This window comes from Bos indicus x Bos taurus, chromosome 4 (assembly GCF_003369695.1).
Source record: "Bos indicus x Bos taurus breed Angus x Brahman F1 hybrid chromosome 4, Bos_hybrid_MaternalHap_v2.0, whole genome shotgun sequence".
In the NCBI taxonomy this organism is placed as follows: domain Eukaryota; kingdom Metazoa; phylum Chordata; class Mammalia; order Artiodactyla; family Bovidae; genus Bos; species Bos indicus x Bos taurus.
In genome coordinates this window covers 17,488,715-17,513,102 of record NC_040079.1, presented here as the reverse complement: position 1 = coordinate 17,513,102, position 24,388 = coordinate 17,488,715, and the positions used below count along the sequence as shown (strand labels likewise).

At 38.9% G+C, this 24,388-nt stretch overlaps 2 protein-coding genes across 5 annotated transcripts in view; one reads left to right on the top strand and one right to left on the bottom strand.

The window, feature by feature from the left end:
• Nucleotides 1–8,525, top strand: part of TRIM24 (tripartite motif containing 24) — a 116,210-nt gene extending 107,685 nt beyond the window's left edge. Inside the window, exons 18-19 of one of the 2 annotated variants that reach the window (XM_027538885.1) lie at nt 3,802–3,951; nt 4,679–8,525. In XM_027538885.1, coding sequence (XP_027394686.1) covers nt 3,802–3,951; nt 4,679–4,888 — 360 coding nt within the window. In that variant the 3' untranslated portion in view covers nt 4,889–8,525. The remainder of the gene's footprint in view (nt 1–3,801; nt 3,952–4,678) is intronic. The other variant, XM_027538886.1, reaches the window with a different exon arrangement.
• The window catches only part of SVOPL (SVOP like), a 134,856-nt gene that overhangs the window by 22,006 nt on the left and 88,462 nt on the right, over nt 1–24,388 (bottom strand). The window contains exons 15-16 of one of the 3 annotated variants that reach the window (XM_027538889.1): nt 18,490–18,603; nt 15,454–16,048 (exon numbers count right to left, since the gene is read on the bottom strand). In XM_027538889.1, coding sequence (XP_027394690.1) covers nt 16,037–16,048; nt 18,490–18,603 — 126 coding nt within the window. In that variant the 3' untranslated portion in view covers nt 15,454–16,036. Of the gene's footprint in view, nt 1–15,453; nt 16,049–18,489; nt 18,604–24,388 lie in introns of those variants that run through there. The other 2 variants (XM_027538888.1, XM_027538890.1) reach the window with 2 other exon arrangements.

The following is a 24,388-nucleotide window of genomic DNA, read 5'->3' as shown; positions in this document are numbered from 1 at the left end:
CAAGAATACTGGAGTGGCTTGCCATTTCCTTCTCCAGGAGATCGTCCCAACCGAGGGATCAAGCACGCATCCCCTGTATTGGCAGGCAGATGCTTTACCACTGAGCCACCTTGGAAGCCCTGTTAATACATACTGAATGCTTTAATCTTGACTACATTGTATGTTAACTGCTCAAAAACTTCTGTTCTTTTTTCATGTATTCTTTCTTTCATGCATTTTACTTACTATTCTCTGGGATGATTTAAATCAATTGTTTCTCTCAGGAGTTTTAGGTATATATATCCTAAAGCTATTGGGAAAGAAACTTTTCATTTCAGGTAAAGACACCCCATGCCCACCCCCCATCTCTGTACACATTTTGATTTATAGGTGCAGACTTCAAGTAATAAGTTCAGTTCAGTCGCTAGGTCATGTCTGACTCTTTGCAGCCCCACAGACCGCAGCAACGCCAAGCCACCCTGTCCATAACCAACTGCCGGAGTCTACCCAAACCCATGTCCATTGAGTCGGTGATGCCATCCAACCATCTCATGCTCTGTCGTCCCTTCTCCTCCTGCCCTCAATCTTTCACAGCATCAGGGTCTTTTCAAATGAGCCAGCTCTTCGTATCAGGTGGCCAAAGTGTTGGAGTTTCAGCTTTAGCATTAGTCCTTCCAATAAACACCCAGGACTGATCTCCTTTAGGATGGACTGGTTGGATCTCCTTGCAGTCCAAGGGACTCTCAAGAGTCTTCTCCAACACCACAGTTCAAAAGCATCAATTCTTCAGCGCTCAGCTTTTCTTATAGTCCAACTCTCACATCCATACATAACTACTGGAAAAACCATAACCTTGACTAGACGGACCATTGTTGGCAAAGTAATGTCTCTGCTTTATTATGCTGTCTAGTTTGGTCATAACTTTCCTTCCAAGGAATAAGCGTCTTTTAATTTCATGGCTGCAAAAAACATCTGCAGTGATTTTGGAGCCCCCAAAAACAAAGGCAGCCACTATTTCAACTGTTTCTCCATCTATTTGCCATGAAGTGACGGGACCGGATACCATGATCTTCGTTTTCTGAATGTTGAGCTTTAAGCCAACTTTTTCACTCTCCTCTTTCACTTTCATCAAGAGGCTCTTTAGTTCTTCTTCACTTTCTGCCATAAGGGTGGTGTCATCTGCATATCTGAGGTGACTGATATTTCTCCCCATCTTGATTCCAGCCTGTGCTTCCTTCAGCCCAGCATTTCCCATGATGTACTCTGCAGGGTGACAATATACAGCTCTGACTTACTTCTTTTCGTATTTGGAACCAGTCTGTTGTTCCATGTCCAGTTCTAACTGTTGCTTCCTGACCTGCATACAGGTTTCTCAAGAGGCAGGTCAGGTGGTCTGGTATTCCCATCTCTTTCAGAATTTTCCACAGTTTATTGTGATCCACACAGTCAAAGGCTTTGGCATAGTCAATAAAGCAGAAATAGATGTGTTTCTGGAATTCTCTTGCTTTTTCGATGATCCAGCAGATGTCAGCAATTTCATCTCTGGTTCCTCTGCCTTTTCTAAATCCAGCTTGAACATCTGGAAGTTCACAGTTCACGTATTGCTGAAGCCTGACTTGGAGAATTTTGAGCGTTACTTTACTGGCATATGAGATAAGTACAATTGTGCGATTAGTTTGAGCATTCTTTGGCATTGCCTTTCTTAGGGATTAGAATGAAAACTGACCTCTTCTAGTCCTGTGGCCACTGCTGAGTTTTCCAAATTTGCTGACATATGAGTGCAGCACTTTCACAGCATCATCTTTCAGGATTTGAAATAGCTCAACTGGAATTCCATCACCTGCACTACCTTTGTTCATAGTGATGCTTCCTAAGGCCCATTTGACTTCACATTCCAGGATGTCTGGCTCTAGGTGAGTGATCACACCATCGTGATTATCTGGGTCATGAAGATCTTTTTTGTACAGTTCTTCTGTGTATTCTTGCCACCTCTTCTTAATATCTTCTGCTTCTGTTAGGTCCATACTATTTCTGTCCTTTATCGAGCCCATCTTTGCATGAAATGTTCCCTTGGTCTCTCATTTTCTTGAAGAGATCTCTAGTCTTTCCCATTCTATTGTTTTCCTCTATTTCTTTGCATTGATCACTGAGGAAGGCTTTCTTATCTCTCCTTGCTATTCTTTGGAACTCTGCATTCAAATGGGTATATCTTAAGAAGTAGACATTAACAATAGAGGAGGAGGTGTGTGTATGCTTACCATTGACTTCAAAAGCTTCATATTTCAAGTTTGATGTGACTTTAGTGCATTATGGGCTTCCCTAGTGGCTCAGCTGGTAAAGAATCCACCTGCATTGTGCGTGATCTGGGTTCAGTCCCTGAGTTGGGAAGATCCCCTGGAGAAGAGAAAGGCTACCCACTCCAGTATTCTGGCTGGAGAATCCCATGGACTGTATAGTCCACGGGGTTGCAAAGAGTCAGATAGGACTGTGCAACCTTCAGTTTCACTTTCACTTAGTTCGTTATTGTAAGGTGTTGGACCTGCTACTCAAAATGTGTTCTATTCTCTGATGTCTGAATTTCCTTTAAAAAGCTAATAGATTTGTTAAAAATTTTTTTAAATGAATGCAACATTAGAAAAGAAAACTAGCCAAGTAACACTGAGCAGAGAAGCAATGAACTTCTTTCCTTGTAAACAAGTTTTGAGAAGTTAAGATCGGAAAAAGAAATGCAGTTGACTCTTAGAACAACACAGAGGTTGAGGGCACCAACTTTCTGCACAGTGGAGTCTTTATGTGACTTTACAGTCAGCCTTCTGTATCTACAGCATCAATCAATCACCGATTTTGTCGTATTGCTGTATGAATTTCATGGAAAAAAAATCTGTGTATAAGTGTACCTGCACAGTTCGGGGGTCCACTATAGTCTTTGGGGTGGAAAGCCCTTTGTGCCCAAAAGAAGCAGGGCAAAAATATGCCAATAAAAAGTTAATTCACTTAAAAATGTGACCTAGAATTTGGTGCTTTTTCTACTGTTGGCCTACTGTTACATTTGGCATGAATAACAGCAACAGCAAAATAGGCCCCCTTAATATATATTTTGCATGTTATTTTGCATGCCTGTTTTGCATGTTATTCATTTACGACAGAAGATGAGATGGCTGGATGGCATCACTGACTCGATGGACGTGAGTCTGAGTGAACTCCAGGAGTTGGTGATGGACAGGGAGGCCTGGTGTGCTGCAATTCATGGGGTCGCAAAGAGTTGGACACAACTGAGCGACTGAACTGAACTGAACTGAATATATATTATCTTATTTCGTCTTTACAAAATCCTATGAGAATGGTAGAATTATTTCTGTTTGAAACTTGAAGAAACAGGTTCGGTGAAATGACTGAACCCAGTATCTTACCCAGGAGAGTGTTATTGAGTAGCAGAACTGCGGTTCAAACCCAGATTCAGAGCCCACTTGCTATAACATATGCAGCAAAAAACATGTCAAATCTTACTAGAAGTAATACTTCTTCTAATGATTGCCTTTTTGTTTAATAATGAAAAAAGGAGAATAGTAAGAGGGGAAATGTAGTAGGTTTTTTTCATTAAAAATAACTGATGAAAATTTTTGATAAAAGTGACACAAAACATTTACTGATGTCTGGAAACATGTAGGTGCTTGCAAATTTTGCTGAATATATTTCCTTATCAGTGACAAAATAGAACTGAGAAAAGCAGTAAGGATGATCTGAATTATGTACTACTTCTTATAGAATTTATATGGGACCAGGTAGAATTTATTTATTATAGCATCACATTTCTTTTGAAAGGTGCCTGATTATTACAAAATAATTAAAAATCCAATGGACTTGTCAACCATCAAGAAAAGACTACAAGAAGATTATTGCATGTATACAAAGCCTGAAGATTTTGTAGCTGATTTTAGATTGATCTTTCAAAACTGTGCTGAATTCAATGAGGTGAGAAGGGGGTGGAAATAGCAATGTGAAAGTAATGTTAAACCAAACACCTTACCAACAAAGGAGGAGATGAAGATATCTATCTCTGGTAGCATAAATTTTCAAAAGTTCGAGTCTATGTCAAGGAATGAAGAGAGGTCATTAGGAAAACGTTATCCACATGTATAGTCAAAGGTTTATTATATGGTGAGTGGAAATGCAAATTACTGTTGACAACTTAAAAACAGTTTAGAAAATATTTTTTATCTAACCTAGAAGCATTCTTTGTCATTCTCACCTTTATTTCTTGAAATATAGCATTTCCAGACTTTAGTCTTTGTGATATTGAAATATTAAGAATGTGGTTTAAATATTTCTTAAGAGTTTTCTCAAAAACTTTATCATCTAAACATCTATCAAACTTAAAGCTTTTTGATGATAGTTTGTCCTTTGGATCAGTTACTCATGTTTGTTCTAAAAAACACCTGTTACTGGATTCTGATTACAGCATCTCTTTCATATCTTTCTGGTAATCTAGATGAGTCAATGCCTTTATTTACTTCTTATCTGCTCTTCTCTAGACTTTTTCTTGCCCTGGGCTATTATTTACTTTACATCAAAGCTTTAAGTAAACATTTCTTTTGAAACAATCCACTGATATTCATAATCTTGAGGTAAAAGGGAGCAAAATATAAGAAATCTACTTTTATTGACTAAACATTTCTTTAATTCATATTTTTTTCAACAGCCTGATTCAGAAGTAGCCAATGCTGGTATAAAACTTGAAAGCTATTTTGAAGAACTTCTGAAGAATCTTTATCCAGAAAAAAGGTTTCCTAAACTAGAATTCAGGAATGACTCAGAAGATAATAAATTTAGTGATGACTCAGATGATGACTTTGTACAGCCCCGGAAGAAACGCCTCAAGAGCATAGAGGAACGCCAGTTGCTTAAATAAGCACACTTGCCTGTGCTGGTTTTTAGATTTTTGTTTGTTTTCTAAATACATTTTGCCATTAATTTAACATCATTACCAAGAAGAGTTTGTGACCATCTTAAGTTTTCAATGTTTACTAGACTCTAATTTCCTTAATAACCCATTTCTTTTAACCTTATTAAGAAAGAAAGGAAAAGAGGGAGGAAGGAAGGAGAAAGGAAGAAAGAAGCATCAACAACAAAATAAAAAGACATTCTTCCCACTTCCTGGATTTCAAACTGCAGTCCCGAGTGACAGCTACTATAGAAAGGACTTTGTATGAACTCTAAGTTGAAAATTTAATGTGGTCTGGATGTGTGCATTAATCCATTTTTAGAATATACCACTACTCAATTATGGACCAACATGAGTTAGGTGTACTGCATGTAAGTACAGTACTCCATGAATGTCAGTGGTAATGAGTTCTATCCTAGAATGCCCACTGGTGCACCAAGAAAGTAGACTAGATGCTGTTTAAGAAGGTGCCTAATAGCATATCATGTAAAATGGCAACTGTATTAAAGAAAAGAAAACAAATGTTTGATTTTTTTTTTTTTTTCTTATCTATAGAGGTGTTTGATATAGCAGGTTTTCAAGACCATTTTTCATACGTTTCTAAAACCTCTCCTTCTTCCACCAGGGAAGGAAGTAAGTGTACTTGTTTGGTTTTGCTGTGTGTCTGTGTGTGGACTGGTGTTTGCATTTTAACTGTGCAGATGACCCTTTTATAACAAGACTCATTGTCTGCAGTATGGCTTTTAGTGGAGCCATCCAGAATATGAAATACAGCAGTGTGTGCCATATTTGATGTAAAGATTCTTCAACTTATACCCTTTGGGGCATTAAATACAAATTCCCCTGAAAGGGACCAGTTTTTGTGGTTTTCTTCTGTCTTTATAAATTGGAATGAAAGTCTTTTGTGGAATTTAGAAGCAGACAGTTAGAGGGAATTATAGTGAAATTTAAATTTTTTCTAAAGCATCTATTTTTCAGAATCAGAACCTCAAATTGATTCTTTCTGACTTAATCTGGGCTTCATTTTCATTCTCTTGATGGAGAGATATAGAAAACCTACCTTCTGAGGGCAAGCATATTCTTCCTGGGTCAGCCTTGGCTAGTTTAATTGACTTTCATGTATTCCTTTTACTTGTTGTTCAGTATCAAGGAAGGTAACTAGATTAAGATAGAAGAAAATTGTTGTGCCATTTCCTAATCTAACGTTTGACAGAATACATGAAATTTTTTAGTTTGCCGAAGTAAACCTTTATTTATTAAACATCAGTTGGCTGAGGATATTTTCCTCTTAGGCCAGAAGAATAAAAATACATCTGACTTGACAGAATTTTATCCTTTGGATGGTGTCAGGTCCCATGAATTAAACCTAGAGGACTTACTTTTATCCACATGGCATTATTTCTTCAAATGGATAATTTGAAAATGCCTTGTGGCTAAGTCATTGGGTTTTCAGGTACTGCTGAAGATAAAATGAGAAAATACTGATTATTTATTGGCAAGAGCATCTCACTTTGTGTAGACTTCAGTTTAGTCCATAAGTCAATTATGTATTAAAGGTTAAGAAACCGTAATTCACTTTTCCAAACACGTGTTTCAGGGAAGTTGTTGTTGTTGTATGGTTTTGAGTATGTATTTGGCATTTATTCTCCAAAGACGAACAGATTTTGGTAATAGTGCATTTACCACTTGATTGTCTTCTTTTGCTCCAGCGTCTTTAACACAGCAGCCATGGAGCTTTTGCTAATCTGTTTATTGTTTTTATGTTAGAATACTTAGGACATTTTCTTCTTCCACATTTGTCTCCTTAGTTAAAAGGGAGGCACTGCAGATAAATTTTAAGGATGATCAAAAAGGGAAGTAGCACTTAAGAGTGAAAATTTATAATTTCCTAAATGCATCTGAGCCAGAATGTCTACTAATGTACCCAGAATTTTCACTGTTATATTCAGTGCCATATGAATCTTTTAAAACTATATTTTTCTTTCACCTTTATATATACACACACATACATAGTTGAATGAGAGGCACTTGACAACCACATATATTAGAAGAGTTTCTCTCTCCAAATAGCATTTTCTTAATAGTCTTTAAAGTCCTCTGACGTATGTGTCCAGGAGGATCCCAGCAGATCCCAGCAAAGTAGTCCTTAAATTATAATAGAAATAAGCTATCAGAAGAGCCTGACTATACCTCATGCCCACTTGGAGAGCATTCCTTTCAAAAGGTCAGTGCAACTCAAGCAACCTTGACCTAAACTTTGAAAACTCCAGTTTTTACCTCTGGTCAAAAACTCCTGGAGATTGCCCTCTAGATTTAGAACCAAGAGCCTCATGTCATATCTGCAGGACTCCCAATGCTGAAGGGGGATCGTACGATGAACAGGCCATGTGGCACTTAAAACTGACTCAGTCCAGCTCATCAAAAGTTTTCCCAGGTGCCAAGCATCTGTTCTTTCCCATCAATAAGAAAACCCAATACACAGTCAGTGACTTACAAGGATAATGCATACCATGATAGTGAAAGTGAAGTCCTGTCTGACTCTTGGCGACCCCGTGGACTGTAGCCCACCAGGCTCCTCTGTCCATGGGATTCTCCAGGCAAGAATACTAGAATGGGCTGCCATTTCCTTCTCCAGTATTAAATTCCAAATACTATCTGGCAATACAGTTATCTTGCCCTTTGAATTAACAGGCCCTGCTTTTCTTTTCTGAATTGAAGGGTAGGAAATTGGAAGGTCCTAGAAGGAAAATGTCCTCTTTTGGTAGCTTTACTTTCTTTTCCAAGCTAAAGAATTGGCTCCACATTTTAGTACTACACAGTAGTGTAGACATAACACAATTTAGGACTGCTTCCAAAAAGAATTCACAAAGGGTGAGTATATGAATTTGCATTTCAGTTTTCTCTTGCTGTTAACACTGCTTAAACTTTTAAATTTAGTTTACATGGAGAGACTAGTTAGACAATGAAAGGAGGAGCTAACTCCTTTTGATCTACAGATGAACGTGAATCCCAGCAGTAGGTTGCTTCACGGGAGCAAAAGGTTTTTAAATTTAAATAGAAGATGTACTTATTTTCTTTTCATCTGTATCTGTTATGAATGAGAGAAATTGAGTGATCTGATTGGCCATTAAAATTATGGACATAACCATGAGTTCAACCATCTAATTGCTTGTTGAAATAGAAAGTGAAAGTCGCTCAATCGTGTCCAACTCTTTGCAACCCCATGGATTATACAGTCCATGGAATTCTCCAGGCCAGAATACTGGAGTGGGTAGCCTTTCCCTTCTCCAGGGAATCTTTAGAAACCCTCCTTTAAAATAACCATGCACATATTTTTAAAAATTTTTTATAATATCATGTAAGTTAAGAATTCATGTCTATGTGTATATTATCCCTTCATCTTGGATGTGAATTAACTAAAATTCACATCCTGATGGCTCATATTCTTGAAAGAGAATAATGCTAACCAATCAGATCACAGTTTCTCTCCCCATGAAGGTTTTGCTTATTGTGAAGGATATCTGAGGCAGTAGTCTTTGTTGTTGTTTTTAATTTGGGAGAGTCAACTGGTGCTTTGATTTGAATAAAAATCAGCTTTGATGAATTTTTACTGTGAGTATTTTACCACAACAAGGACTTTTTAATGGAAAAATCACTGTTTGTCATTCAGTAGAACATTAACTAGTGTGGGTCTCCTTTGTGTCCCTTGTATATTCCTCTATAAAATCAGTCCATTTAGGGACAAGCTGTGCATGCTAAGTCACTTCAGTCATATCCAACTCTTTGCAGCCCTGTGGACCATAGCTGCTAGTCCATAAATAATAGGAAGACTTTTAAACAAACAAAAACAAAACTCTAACACAGGGATTTCACCAACCTTAAAAGATAAGCAAAAAATTAATTTGGCAAATAGGAAGGAAGAGGAGGGTGTCAGTGAGCCATTAAGGGCCATGCTTTGGCAATGATGCTGGTTCTCTAGTCATTGAAAGCATTTACTGCTGAGGGTGTATGTTAAGAAAGCTCAAGATATAATAAGTCCCAAATAAAGGCATTGACATTCATATTACAGGAGGATTTTTTGGCCACTGTAAACTGTGCTTTGAAGAGATTTTAAAAAATCAAATTCTCTTCTATACATAAAACTATAGATCCAGACATTCAACCTTTTATTGCATAAAGCAAAATATGCTTGTACAGAGACTAGAGTTATGTTACTATTGTTAATACCTCAACTAATACTGTCTTAATGGACTGTGAAACCAATCCAAAAAAGTTTTTACAAATAAATGACTTGACGTTTGTTGACTTCCATTTCTACTAGTGCCTGAAACAATTAAGGTAAGCAATATTTATCAGTTTATAAAAGATTTCTGAAATTCAGTATTTGAATTAAAATTATGTTGATAGGGTTTGCTATAGACTAATGTCTTCTAGGAAGCTTGAGTATTAGACAGTTCTAGACAACATTGTGAAGTATCTTAAGCTTGGATACTGCCACATTGAAAGTTCCTGAAAGCCTTAGGAAGGTGCTTAAGTATCAGTTTTGTCAGTGGTTTTCAGTCACTGCTATTCTTTAAGTAGTATTTACTGCTAAGGTCAGAGTTAGGGTTTTGAGTTACGGTTTGTCATGGGTTGTTTTTCTTTTTTTTTTTGGTTGCCTCAGGTCTTAGTCATGATGCACAGGCTCTCAAATTGTGGCGTGCGGGCTTAATTGCCCTAGTTGTGGAATCTTCCCCAACCAGGGATCAAACCCACGTTCCCTGCATTGGCAGGTGGAGTCTTAACCACTGAACCACTAAGGGTTATTTGGCTAACCCTACATGTGTAGCCAAGACATATTTGCATCAAAAATATTTTGGCCTAAAATTTTCTGGTAACTAGACTAAGGTCTACAAACTATTTAAAAGTATTAAAGATGACAATTTAGGTAATCCAAACAAACTTTTATTCAACACTTCATGAAGAAGGCAGTGGTTCCGAGAACAACAAAATGGGATGGAAGGCAGGAAGTTTTATGGGGTAAAGAACCAGAAAACTAGTACAGAGTCCAGAAATTGCTTGGCATTTGGTGATTGGCTGACTGGATATATGGCATGTCTGGTCAAGTAGAGCATGTACTGGGAAATGAAAGTTATTAAGTTTTGGTTTGTGTACGTAGCACCCTCACCAGAAGTGGCTTGATGTTGGGCCTAGAATAGGCCTGGTACCACCTTTGGATCATTCTCTTGACCAGTTGAGAGTTTCAATTAAAAATATCAGTCCTAGTATGATTTTCAGTTACTGTTTCCACTTTGGGTCTTAGTGTAATGTTCAGAAGAGCTATCAGGCTTGTATTCTTGGAACTGGTTCTGTTCTGTTCTCTTTGGTCGTTTTGGTCAGAGAGTCGTTAGCTGGTCAGTGGCTACCCCACACGCTGTGTACCCACTTTAGTGAGTACACAGCCTAGTAGGGAGGCAAAGATTATTAGCATCAAAATAATACCCATGGTTTGGAAAGTACTCCTGAACCAGGGTTTCCATGTCCAAAACTAACTAGAATCAAATAAGTCAAGAAATATGGATGTGAGGGATACTTCTTAAAGCCAGTTGGTCTATTTATTTGTTTCATATAATTGGTCTATACTTCTCCAGAAGTATTTATCCAGTGAGCTTGTTCCAAAGACACTGAGGCATTGGAAAACAGGGGGGAAGTTTATCATGGGCAAAAATAACTAACTACAGGATCACCAGCATCACCACAGATCTAATGGTTGGAAGTTGGATTATGTTCAATTTGAAATGGCCTGAGGTATATGAGTAATAGCACTCTTGGGAGAAAGCAGTCTGCCTTGATGTGGGCTACTTCTCCTCCTCCTCAGTTTTTGAGGTCTTCCATGTTTACACAGTTGTAAAATAAGGACAAAAACTTTGACACTTTAACAGCAGTGTCGGTGGTCAAGAGTACTTGATAGGGTACTTTGCATGAATCTCATTTTTGTAAAAGAATCAGTAAAATAACAACTGTCTATATAAATGACAAGACTTTAAAATACTAAAGAGAGCTGACGAGTTCAGTTATGGAACTGACAAGAAAATGTGGTTATTTCTATGAGCTACAAATAGATATCTAACATTTTAAGATAATAACTGGAATTATGACTGATACCATTGTACTAGAATGTCAGATTATCGGAAATTTAATATAATTTCTTGATAACATATTAATAACATGCCTGCACAAATAACCTAACAGAATTAAATATCACTTCTTATCTGATAATGCTTTTGCAATAATTTCTGGAAGTATATTCTTCCTCGCAGGAAATTTTTCAGCATGACACAAAACATGTTCCAAATATCTTTTGGTTTTTCTGTAAAAGTAAGTCTATGCTCAGTAATTAATATTTCAGAATTTTCTCTTACTTGGAAATGATTCAATAAATATCCATCATTTAATCTTAGTATGACTTTAAGGTTTCAAGTACCAAAAATATTTTGGAAACAATTTTTAAGTAGATATACCATAAAACATGATTATTTTTGAAAAGCTCCTTTATAAACTTATTCATGTTTGTTAACAATTATGTTTGGATTACTCATGAAAATTTCATGAGACTTTAAACTGCTATTATCTTCATCTAATTTCTGACAAATTCTGTAAAAGAAATAACATGAACTTATTTGACTTTTAGTAAGCCTGGTAGTTAGTCACTAAGTCATGTCTGACTCTTGCATGTCCACTAACTGTAGCCTGCCAGGCTCCTCTGTGCATGGGAATCTCCAGGCAAGAATACTGGAGTGGGTTGCCATTTCCTTCTCCAGGGGATCTTCCCAACCCAGGAAATAGAACCCAGGTCTTATGCATTGCAGGCAGATTCTTTACCAACTGAGCTACGAGGGAAGCCATTTAAAGACGTGTCTATTTTAATTAAACTGACAAGACTTAAACTACTTTTTTTTAACCAAAGATTATCCTAGATCACATGAACTTGAAAAATATTTGGCTTAGTTTCTATATTTCTGAGCGTTTACTTGATTTATATAAACTTCTATTTGTCTTTAAGTCAGTTTAATGGAGCTCTTCACAAATTTTGGCCACACCATCCAGAAGAACAAAGTCAAACATCTGTGACATACTGATCTTACAGCTTGTTTTACAATTTTAGCCACGAGATGGGTATGATCATTCAAAACTCACTAGTTCATAAAAACAGTTGGATCCAAATTGTGTTTCTGGCAGATGGAATGAATTAAGGTTACTTGCACAGATAGTTTAAACTTTTTTACTAGTATTTGTGAAGAAGACTTAAGATTTTTTTCATTTGCCTAGTTTCCAAATACTGCCCACCCCCCTTTTTTTTTTTTGTAAAAAATTTCCTCCCTGAAGTTTGCATTCCAAAGAGACAAACCTCAGTTCCTAGCAAAGACACTCAAACATCTCACAGGCATCAACAAAGAATGCAGCTTCCTCCAAGAAAGATGTTACCTGGAGCCTGCATTTTTACAGTACCTACAAGTCTTGGGGCGTCCCTAGAGGCTCAGCTGGTAAAGAATCCGTCTGCAATGCGGGAGACCTGGGTTCAATCCTGGGTGGGGAAGATCCCCTGGAGAAGAGAAAGGCTACCCACTCCAGTATTCTGGCCTGGAGAATTCCATGGACTAAGGATCAGACATGACTGAGCGATTTTCACTTTTCACTTTCACAAACCTTGTGAGATAGGGGAGAGGTTCTGATTAGTAAAAAGGATAGGTGAACTCTTTCTGGTCTTAGAGACTCAATTTGTGAAACAGGAAATAGGATTGGATTACAGGATTACAACCTGAAAGATACCAAGGGGACCGTCCACCCAACACCAAATTTCAGACTGGACAGTGACTGTTCCTGGCTGTACTGAACAAACACCAAGAGCTACTACCCTCCCTAGATACAGAGTCACTCCCAAAGAGAGCCAAAAGAAAGAAGTACTTGGACAGTTTCTGGAGAAGCTGGCAACAGCTGGTAAGCTGCAAATGGGATGCAACCCACATTTCTGTCCAACCATATTTTGTGGCCTGATAGTTGAACTGCCTCCATACACAAGAACAAACAACCCCCAGGTGTCAGCAGGCAGAAAGGCCAGCCAGTTCTCAGGACACAAGAAGGCAATAGCTATTCCTGGGAGAGAAAGGATCAATAACCAATGAGTTCCCCAAACCAGAGTCTTCATTTGGAAAGGGAAGGACGTGAAATTTCTCTCTGGACCAGAAACTCCAGGGACCAGCAAGAGCTGACCTTGGTAAGAATTCTCACTTTTGGCTAGCTTATGTGGGTTTTCCCAGGATCCCGATCTACAGATTCCAGTGAGCAGAAGTTACAGTAAAGAGTGTAAATTCTGGCCTACTAGGATTTTACAAGGTTTTCCATTTGTTTTAGTTTCCCCTTGGCTGTTTAAGGGAATAACTGTTAAGAGTTTATCAGAAAATCCCTCAGAGTCCCATTCACCCTGGAAGGCTCCGCCTTTGAGAACAGATAAGGGGGTATTCAAGTTCAGGAGGAGGGGGTTTTATTATCTTAGTTATCTGGCCTTGGAGCTGTTGCAGTTTTAAAACCAACTTGATCAATGTTTTTGGTCTTGTCTCTTCAAAGTGGAAAGGCAGTTCAGTTAGGATTAGGAGACAGTATTCAGGTAAAGAAAAATAGTTGTTGGAGCCACATTTGTCTTGTTTTCTCAGATTTTTCAATAGCCTTTAGCGTTGAATCTTTCAATGAAGCTGTTGTGGAATTTTGCAGCATTTTGGAGTCTTCTGCATAGCAATTAAAATATATCCCATGCTGGTTGATTTGGGAACATTTTCACAGGTGGTTCTTAAATAAATAGTGTGTCTAACTGGAATGTCCCTGATGATGGCCATTGCAATGCTAGGTTGTCTTAGATTTTTGCCATTTCTGTAGATGTCTGCAGTTTCCAGGACCACAATTATTATGACAGAATAAGTAGGTGTGCCAGAAGGCGGACTGCTCAGTTTTTTGAAACTCAAGGATCTCAAGGAGTCTTAGGTAATAAGCCTTGGGTCTTTGGGAACCAAATTACTCCTTAAGAGGGATGTACTCTGCTAGGCTGGGGATCTGGTGGTATTTTACAGTGTACTTTGTTGCACAGAATTTTTCTTGAGGTTGTCAGGTGGCCCAGTGTCAATCTAACCCAGTCCATGACCATCTTAGCACATGAGTCTTAGGTTTAGGTGGAAGCACTCTAAAATCTTTCAAGTGTTTGATCCACGCTTACCAGTTTTACATCTTTGGATTCAAGATTCCCCTTAGCAATTGATCTATTTAATCTTTAAATGAGAAGATTTCTTTATAAAAGCAGCAGTCGCCCTAATGACTTTTAATAGTATGACTTGTGCTACTTAGATGATGATGTGCCATTAGTTCAAACAGTTGTAATTTCTTATTTTCCAAGTCTCCCCACACTTTTTGCTGTGGCGTTCTCTTTATGTATTCCCTAACTGCTGCCACCCATTGTGGGTTCCCAATATAAGCTGTCTTGGAACTTTTCTGGGAAATAAGTATACACACACACATTTCTTTTTCCCCTTACATAAAGTTTGTTTGGATCAGAACTGTGTACAAGGGGTCAGAGCTCAAATCCCTAAGTGGCTTGCCCTTGGTTATGATGAGAAAAACAATGTCAAGGGTTCAGTGGGCTCTTTGCCTATGCATCTTGTCCCACAGGCCATTGGAAGTCAGCTTGGGATTCCATCCTCCCCGTCAAAAGACGATTTAGGCAATCCAAACAAACTTTGACACTTGAAGCAGGCACTCTCCACTTGCAGGGGCCCAAAATACTGCAAAGGGAAGCTGAAGACAGGAGGATAATGAATAAGGAGGTGAGTAGAGAGCCACATTTGGCTTGGTGTCTGGCCAACTGGCTGTACTGTGTTTCTGGTCAAGCAGACCATTTACAGGGACATGCAGCTTATTTAAGTTTTGGTTTGCTGACATGGCACCTGGGCAGGAGTGGCTCCATCTTGAGCCTTCAAACTTCAAAAAAACCACTATGGCCTGTTAGCCAAATTCAGCCTATGACCTCCTTTTATTACAGCCTGAGAGCTAATAATGTTGTTAACATTTTTAAAGGCTGGCGAGGGCTGTTGACAGAGACCATATGTAGCTCAGAGTCTGAAATGTTTATTCTCTGGCCCTTTATAGACATTTTCCTGACTTCAAGCCATTTGTGCCTGTAGTTCAAATAGGAATGATTTGCATACACATAGTTCGCCAGTCCAGGGACACTTCATCATTGTAGCAACAAATTCTATTTTTTTTCCCATTGCAAAATGGGGGTGGAAGGAGTAGGGGAGTCAAGTCATTGGGTATGGATTCCTCTTTTAAGAAGTCTACCGTAAATCCAAAGGGCAACAAAAGACTAAATGTAAAAACGCGGGTGTTTTTCTTCCACAGCATACCTGTGTGCACAGGTATGATATGCATGCACATGGTTGTTCTCCAAAGGGCATATAATTACATCACGTAGAAAAGCTTGCTATACTGTAATGAAATTAGAGTCAAAATAGAATGGGAAAAAGTTTATTCCCAGCTACTTTGGTTATTTTATACACAAGATTGCAATGAATTTAAGTACATTCTTTTATGAATAAGTAATTTTCATTATGAAGTATGGAGGTCACAATTTAAGTATGCTAAATTATAATTGAATTTGATGACTTCTATTTTGAAAGGCTTAATGATACCACCTCAAACTCATGTCTTAGCTACAAAATTTTAATACAGCTTTTGCTGTATACCTCATGGGAGAATATCAAGTATAGGTTTTGTCTGATACTTATTATTCATATAAACATGAACAGACTTGATGCCAAGCAATGAAAGCCAGCTTCTCCCTCCCCATCTCTCCTAGATATCCCTCACCAACCTTAATGTATATTTTATGAAACTTCTGTATTGATCTCTTCCCTAAGAGACTATATATACAGATAACTTATTTCATCCTCGTGTTTTTCAAACATACATGATCAATTTCTTAACTACCAAGTAGTATACCAAAATTAAACCAGGTGTTTTTAAATGTGCCACAGCTCTTTGTGAAGGTGAAAATACATTTTTCTTCTTTGGTAGACATAGATTTGCAGATCTTCATTTAATTTGCTGGAGAAAGAATAGATAATACATTTAATTTTTTGAAGTCTTCACATTCAGCTATCTGGCAGTGAAAACTAGTAACAGGAGGTTCTTTAATAAAGAATTAAAGGTCTAACATTTTTACCTGTGTACCTGACAATGCAATAGTACTTTTATAATTCAATTACAGATATCATTTAGGGGAAAAAAATCACATTATACTTACCTTTTCTTTTTTTAATTGTTTACTAGGCCCATCAAAAAAATTTTTTAAGTAATTCTAAAGTGGAATTACTACTATTAACTATTGGCCAGGTTGGTTCATTAAAATTATTTGGGATCCTGTTGAAAGGTAAAATTTAGGGCATGTTTTAAACATTTTTAGAAGTTTTACTGTATCAGTTACTAGATAGTTTCATATGTTAAGTGCTCACAACACTGAGATACAGACATACACCTTTTGAGATTTGCCTGAAGACATACAGCCATTGAGTAGCAGAGCCATCAAGGGCTATATTCCCACACAAATATATTTATTGGATCTGCATATGAAAGTTGTAGGAACTGATATTAAGTCTTATAAACAGACATGTAAAATAATTTCATTTCAATCAACAGAAAAGGGAATGGTTTTTGTCAGTGGCTCATATGACTTGACCCCACTCCAGTACTCTTGCCTGGAAAATCCCATGGACGGAGGAGTCTGGTGGGCTGCAGTCCATGGGGTCGCTAAGAGTCCGGCACGACTGAGCAACTTCACTTTCACTTTCACTTTTCACTTTCATGCACTGGAGAAGGAAATGGCAACCCACTCCAGTGTTCTTGCCTGGAGAATCCCAGGGACAGAGGAGCCTAATGGGCTGCCGTCTGTGGGGTCGCACAGAGTCGGACACGACTGAAGCGACTTAGCAGCAGCAGCATATGACTTGAATCGGAAATCCATAAAGCACGTTGGATGATGAGCCAGATTTCATTTTATACATATTATTGCTACTTTAAAAAACCACCACCATAGAAAATTAGCATAAGATGTAGCACCACTTAATTTTGCAATCTAGTTTAAATTCCAGTCCCTCTGTATTTAGCATGTTCCTTTATACAAGTTACTTAACTTTCCCTTACCTTACTTTCCTCAACTGTGTGAAGAGTGTGATAATCCTATTATTTAAGATTAAAAGGAATCATCTGAATCACCTAATACAATCCCTGGTTTTAAGAATTCAGTGATTAGGTCACCTTTCCAAGTAAGGAACCTAAACAAAGCCGTAAATTTCTAATTACTTAGCAAGTTATCTAATCTGTGATTAAAAGATTAAAAGTTAAAGGGAAAACAATAACACATCTTGAATCTAGGACAAGAAAAAATTGACACTAGCGTGTTGTGCTTTCCCCCTCTTTACTCAGTAGTGTTTTCCAACTACTCAGACAACAAAACACATCTGTACCAGGACAAATAATTAACATGTGCCCACGATTCACTATAAATAGCATACGGGAGAAAGGGCAGGCTGCATTCAGCCAAACAAGCACGATGATTTCACAGTCCCATTTAGATGGGGCAGCTCAGATCTACCAAACTATAGTTAACTCTCAAACAGCATGGGATTGAATTGTGCAGGTCCACTTTTACATGGATTTTTTTCCAACTGTAAATATTCTAGTACTGTATGATCTGTAGTTCATGGTTGGTTGAATCTGCAGATGTGAGGAACTGTGGACACTGAAGACTAAGTTTTTAATACTGCAGGCTTTGACAGCCTGGAAGGTTGGTGTCCTGACCCCTGTTCAGGAGTCAACTGTATATACTAACCTCAGCTGTTCTCCCCATTTCCCATGTGTGCGTGTACACACATGCCCTTGCCTGCCAGCAATAAGCTTTGTATTTAAGGCAGGGAAACAGCCAACCCTAAGGGCAGAGGGCTAGGAGAAGCTGTCCCTGATACAACTTTGCCCCCAGGAGCACACATTATACTTCTTTTTATGTACTTTGTGTCTGACTGTCAGTATTGGATGGCAGCTGGTGCAGTGTGGAAGTTTTTGCCTCCACTCTTACCATGGGCAGTTGAAAAAACTGGGGGGAAGATAGCGGGACCAAAAGGAAAGATTCTGTGATCCTACAGGCAATGCAAACAGCTGTTTCTGACCCTATGGCCACATTTAGCTCTGCAGCACTGCTTCTATACAGAAGAAAAGTGGAAAGGGTAGAATGCTGAAGTATCAGTAATACTCATTTAGTCCCAGTTCAAGCTTTACAGGAAGCAAAGGTTTGAAGTGAATAATCAGTATACTGCTCAAAGTTACATGGAAGAGCACTGGATACCCAGTTTTTCTACTGGAACCTGCTAAACAAATGTACCCTTGTGTGAGCATAGGCTTGGGCATTATCACCTCTACTTAAAAGAATTTTCCTACTCCAAGCACATTTCCTTTTGTCAAAAGGAGACTACTTAGATTCCCACATCACTTACCTGTAGGGCCCGTCCTTTGGTCTCAATGGGGAGAGTAAATGCAGAAATGGCACACACCACACAGACAGACGCGAAGAGACACAAGGCCCCCAGGAACGATGCACTCATAAGAACCTGCAAAGCACAAGGAATGACTCATACTGCACCCCAGTCACGTTTCCACTGATCTTCATGCCAAAGGGAAAATAAGGATTCATCCCACCAAATACATAAATGAAAGGCTTTGCAGCCATTCTACAAATTGTGCAATTCTGACATCCTAGATCTAGTATTTATTTGGGCCAAGCTTTTGTAGACATTGTGTGCAACTCTTCCAGAAGCTGGGAGTGATGTTAACATGCACCGGCCACGTCAGACTTCTCCCTGCACCCACCCCTTGGGTATCACTGGGCAAACCAATACCTGGGGAAGATGAGAGCTGCCTGTTTTCCTACCCCTTCTCATACTAATTCAGCTTGCTTAACCAGTAACCATCTCCTTTCCTGCAATACCTCCCTCTGCTAAAAGTCAACTTGCCTTCTTCAGTTCTGACAGGATGAACCAGGAGGAAGTCTTTTGGGACTAGATGTAGTGTCTAGGTCCTGCCTTTTGATTTCTTCTGTGATTTCTTGGTTATTCAGCAGCGTGTTGTTCAGCCTCCATGTGTTTTATAGAAGAATCCCAACCAATAAATGTAGAAGAAATGACAGAAAGTCATTATATAACCACCACACTAAGAATTGATTCAGGTAAAAATCATCAATGGGTGCTAAAAGTAGAGAGTAAAAATATGAAAAGATGAGGGTCTAATGTTGAGCAGTAAGAATTCTCAATAATAAATTGCAGAGGTGGGGGAACCGTTGATTCAGAAAGAGCAGCAAAGATGCAGGAGAAAGACTGCAAGGTGATGGGTGCCATGGGAAGGTGAGAGCACGAGGACATGGCCATCAGAATCCATGAGAGGGAGCCATCCCGCAAGATGGACGGTTAAAAGGACAATTGTATTTGGAGATGTGGAACCAGAGAGACCGTAGCAAGAAGCATTTTGGTGGAGTCAGGATGGTTGCAGCCAGGTTGGGACAGGAGGACTGAGTAGGGGAAAGAAATGAATACAGTGAAGAGAAAGAACTCTTTTAAGTAGTGTGGCTGGAGAGAAGAGGAAATGGAGTTTTACAGTCTGCAAGCTATGGAATCTTAACATGCTGACCAAAAGATTCAATATGCAGGGATAGATTGGAATCATGACATGTATAATGATAAACCTGAAAAACTCATGAGAATCAAATGGAAACCCACTGGAAGGGGTTCAGTAAGCTGTTTGAAAATCCATAGACAAAAAACTTAACTGCCTCTCTACAATTAACTAATTAAAATGTTAGACTAGAAGTTATAATGAAAAAATCATTATTTGCAATAATAATGAAAAGCCTTAAAATGCCTAAGAATAAACATAAGATGTACAAGATCTATTTGAAGAAAACAATAAAATCCCAGCAAGGAACATGGAATAAATGGAGAGAAAAACCTTGTTTTTACATGGGAAGGCAACATTAAGAGAAAAAAGTCAAATTTTCCTAAATGAACTGATACATTTAATGAATTAACAATTAGAATCTTAATAGGATTTGGGCTGACAAGGGAGGCACATTGCAAATAAATGATTCTAAAGGTTATTTGAGAAAGAATAGCAGTGAGGTGGGGCATACACATCCAGATTTGAAAATATACTATAAACCCCATCTGACTAATGAAAAGAATATGACAGTGATGAAACCAGACAGATCAATGGACTAAAATAGCAAAGCTAGAAATAGACCAAGTAATTGTGGGAATATAAGCAGACAGTTCTAATCCATGAGTAAAAAACAGGGTATTCAATAAATAGTGTAGGGACAACTGGGCTGCCATTCAGGAAATCATAAAGTTGTTTCCTGCATTGACCTCACACTTTGATACTATAATGGCCTGAAAGAGGGCATATCAGAGCAGGGATTTCTGGGTTAGAATCTGGGATGCATATCACTTTGTGAAAATGAAGTTGTAGACTTAATGATTTGAACACTTTTACATGCATGTTATGGGGGCTTCAAAGATGGCTCAGTGGTAAAGAATCTGCCTGCCAATGCAGGAGACACAGGTTCCATCCCTGGGTCAGGAAGATCCCCTGGAGGAGGGCATGGCAACCCACTGCAGTATTCTTGCCTGGAGAATCCCATGGACAGAGGAGCCGGGCAACCTACAGTCCACGGGGTCGCAGAGAGTCAGACACGACTGAGCACACATAAGTGTGCACACATAAGTATGTTCAGTTCAGTCGCTCAGTGTCTGACTCTTTGCAACCCCAGGGACTGCAGCATGCCAGGCCTTCCTGTCCATCACCAACTCCTGGAGTTTACTCAAACTCATGCCCATTGAGGTGGTGATGCCATCCAACCATCTCATTCTCTGTCATCCCCTTCTCCTCCTGCCTTCAGTCTTTCCCAGCATCAGGGTCTTTTCCAATGAGTCAACTCTTCACATGAGGTGGCCAAACTATTGGAGTTTCAGCTTCAGCATCAGTCCTTCCAATGAATATTCAGGACTGATTTCTTTAGGATGGACTTGTTGGGTCTCTGTGCAGTCCAACGGACTCTCAAGAGTCTTTTCCGACGCCACAGTTCAAAAGCATCAATTCTTCAGCGCTCAGATTTCTTTATAGTCCAACTCTCACATCCATACATGACTATGGGATAAACCATAGCCTTGACTAGATGGACCTTTGTTGACAAAGTAATGTCTCTGGTTTTTAATATGCTGTCTAGGATGGTCATAACTTTCCTTCCAAGGAGTAAGTGCCTTTTAATTTCATGGCTGCAATCACCATCTGCAGTGATTTTGGAGCCCCCAAAAATAAAGGCAGCCACTGTTTCCAGTGTTTCTCCATCTATTTGCCATGAAGTGATGGGACCAGATGCCATGATCTTCATTTTCTGAATGTTGAGCTTTAAGCCAACTTTTTCTCTCCTCTTTCATTTTCATCAAGAGGCTCTTTAGTTCTTCTTCACTTTCTGCCATAAGGGTGGTGTCATCTGCATATCTGAGGTTATTGATATTTCTCCCGGCAATCTTGATTCCAGCTTGTGCTTCTTCCAGCCCAGCGTTTCTCATGATGTACTCTGCATATAAGTGAAATAAGCAGGGTGACAATATACAGCCTTGACATACTCCTTTTCCTATTTGGAACCAGTCTGTTGTTCCATGTCCAGTTCTAACTGTTGCTTCCTGACCTGCATAGAGATTTCTCAAGAGGCAGGTCAGGTGGTCTGGTATTCCCATCTCTTTCAGAATTTTCCACAATTTGTTGTGATCCACATAGTCAAAGGCTTTGACATAATCAATAAACCAGAAATAGATGTTTTTTCTGAAATCCTCTTGCTTTTTCAATGATCCAGCAGATCTTGGCAATCTGATCTCTGGTTCCTCTGCTTTTTCTAAAACCAGCTTGAACATCTAGAAGTTCACGTTTCACGTATTGTTATACTTCAATAAAAAGGTTAGAGACTTTCCTGGCAGTACAGAGGTTAAGACTCATGCTTTGACTGCAGGGGGCATAGGTTTGATCCCTGGTGGGGGAACTAAGATCCCATATGCCATGCAGTACAGCAAAAAAAAAAAAAAAAAATTTTAAGCTTACACACCCTTTCTCCCAAAAAAACACAAGGCCAAAGAAAGACTGGAAGTAAAGAGATATGTATCCTTATCATTCTAATCACAGAACGCAGACACTGTAAATAAACATATTGATATATTTGACTGCCTATGAACTTTAAGTTCCTGTACAAAGAAAGGGGAACATAAATAGGAGTGAAAGACAAACAAAAAATTGGAGGGAATATCTGCAGTATGTTAGCAAAGTAACAAATACTTTATAGGTATGAAGGATGGTCACAAATCAATGTTTTAAAACTGAATTTAAGACAAGGAGTGGGCAAGCTAAAGTAGACACCCAATTAAAATATGAAAGGGACATTCAGTTTCATTCCTAATTGAAGAAATATGAATTATAATAACAAAGGGATATCATTTATTGTCGGTAAGGTTGGCAAAGATGAAAAAGGTGAACAAAACCAGTTGGCAAGTATGTGAAACAGTGGGGCCTACCACTTTGGCACAATCTTCCTAAAGAGAATTTTAGCACAGTATATCAAAATGGAAAATGAGCAGACCCCCTGACCTACCAATCCAATTTCTAAGAATTATCCTAAAGAGATAATTGCATACTTGGATAAAAATGTAAGCACAAGGGTGCTTATAACTGTTGTTTATAATCGACAGATATCAAATAGTCTAGACATTTACACAGAACTGATAAAGTGATTTAAAGTAACATTTGGAGTACACATAAAATGACATTTTTCAGCATGAAAAAGGGCTTGACTTTTATTTTCATTGGCATGAAAAATGACTGTAACATATTGTTGCATGCCAAAAGTAGGCTATAAAAAGTTCATAAAGGTTTGGGTTCAAGATGAACTCGCCTCCTCTCATGGACACACTGAATCTACAACTCATACAAAGCAATATCCTCTGAAAGAAACCCCAAAAGTAGCTTAATGACTCCTACACATCAAGCAAAGAAAAAAACCCACATCAAGATGGGTGGGACAGGCTGAGACACAATCTTACCATGAACCCTCCCCCAGTTCATGCTTAGGTGCTCAGTCATGTCTGACTCTTTGCAACCCTTTGAACTGTAGCCTACCAGGCTCCTCTGTCCATAGGATTTCCCAGGCAAGATAAGAGGAGAACTCACAAGTTTGAGCTTCTCCATGAGGAGTGATGGGTTTTAACCCCACATCTGGCAGCACAGCTTTTAAGACCAGCACCTGAGAGATGAGCCCCCAAAACATCTAGTTTTGAAAGCCAACAGGGCTTGCATCCATGAGGCACACGAGACCGGGCTATCATAAACTGAGCATTGTTCTTAGAGTGCTCCCAAGGACTACCTAGCTATCTACCCTAGCTCACACAGAGGTAATTTAACAACATCCATCTAGGAACATATTCTGCAAAGATAGTCTGTAAACATGGAGGCTGGCAGGTGCCATCTCTGTGCTTTCTGTCTTGCTCCAGATCGCTGGTTTCTCCCAGAAAGGAGCTTCTGTACATGTACCATGTCCCAATTTTGTGGCTACTGCCCAGGGGACACCCCTTGATTGCCTGGCTCTGGTGGCCAGCAGAGTTTGTTTCTATGTCCCACAAGATTATAATAAGCAAAGAAAGAATTCTTAACTACCTACACCCCAGCGCACAGCAGCAGAGACTCAGCAGACTGAAACATCTTTCTGGAAAGAGGCCTGGTAGCTTATCTTCATAGCTGCAACCTGAGCAGCAGGCTTCCAATTAAACACACATCTAGGGACCAACTATAATCCTCTCCAGAGACCTAGAGGCTGGCTGGCACATCTTCCTGCTCTCCCTCTGCCCACTCCAAAAGTAATAAAAAGTAACTACAATAATGTGTTAATGGACACACAAGACATAAATAGATACACTGTCATATCAAAACCAAAGTGTGGGTGGGAGTAAAAATGTAGTGCTTTGGAAAGCACTATACTTAAATCACTATCAAAGATAAATTGTTGTATCTCTCAGATGTCTTATGTAAGCCTCATGGTAGCACAAAACAAAAACGGTATTCCATGCTAATGGAAAAACCAAAGTTAAGACAGCTATACTCTTACCAGACAAAAAAGAAGTCACAAAGAAGGTCATTACATAGTAATAAAGGTGTCAGTCCTGTGAGAGGATACAACAAATACTTATGTACCCGATACAGGAATACCTAAATATACAAAGCAAATGCTAACAGATCTAAAGGGAGAAATAGATGGCAATACAGAAATAGTAGGGGACTTTAATACCCCATATCCAGTGAATG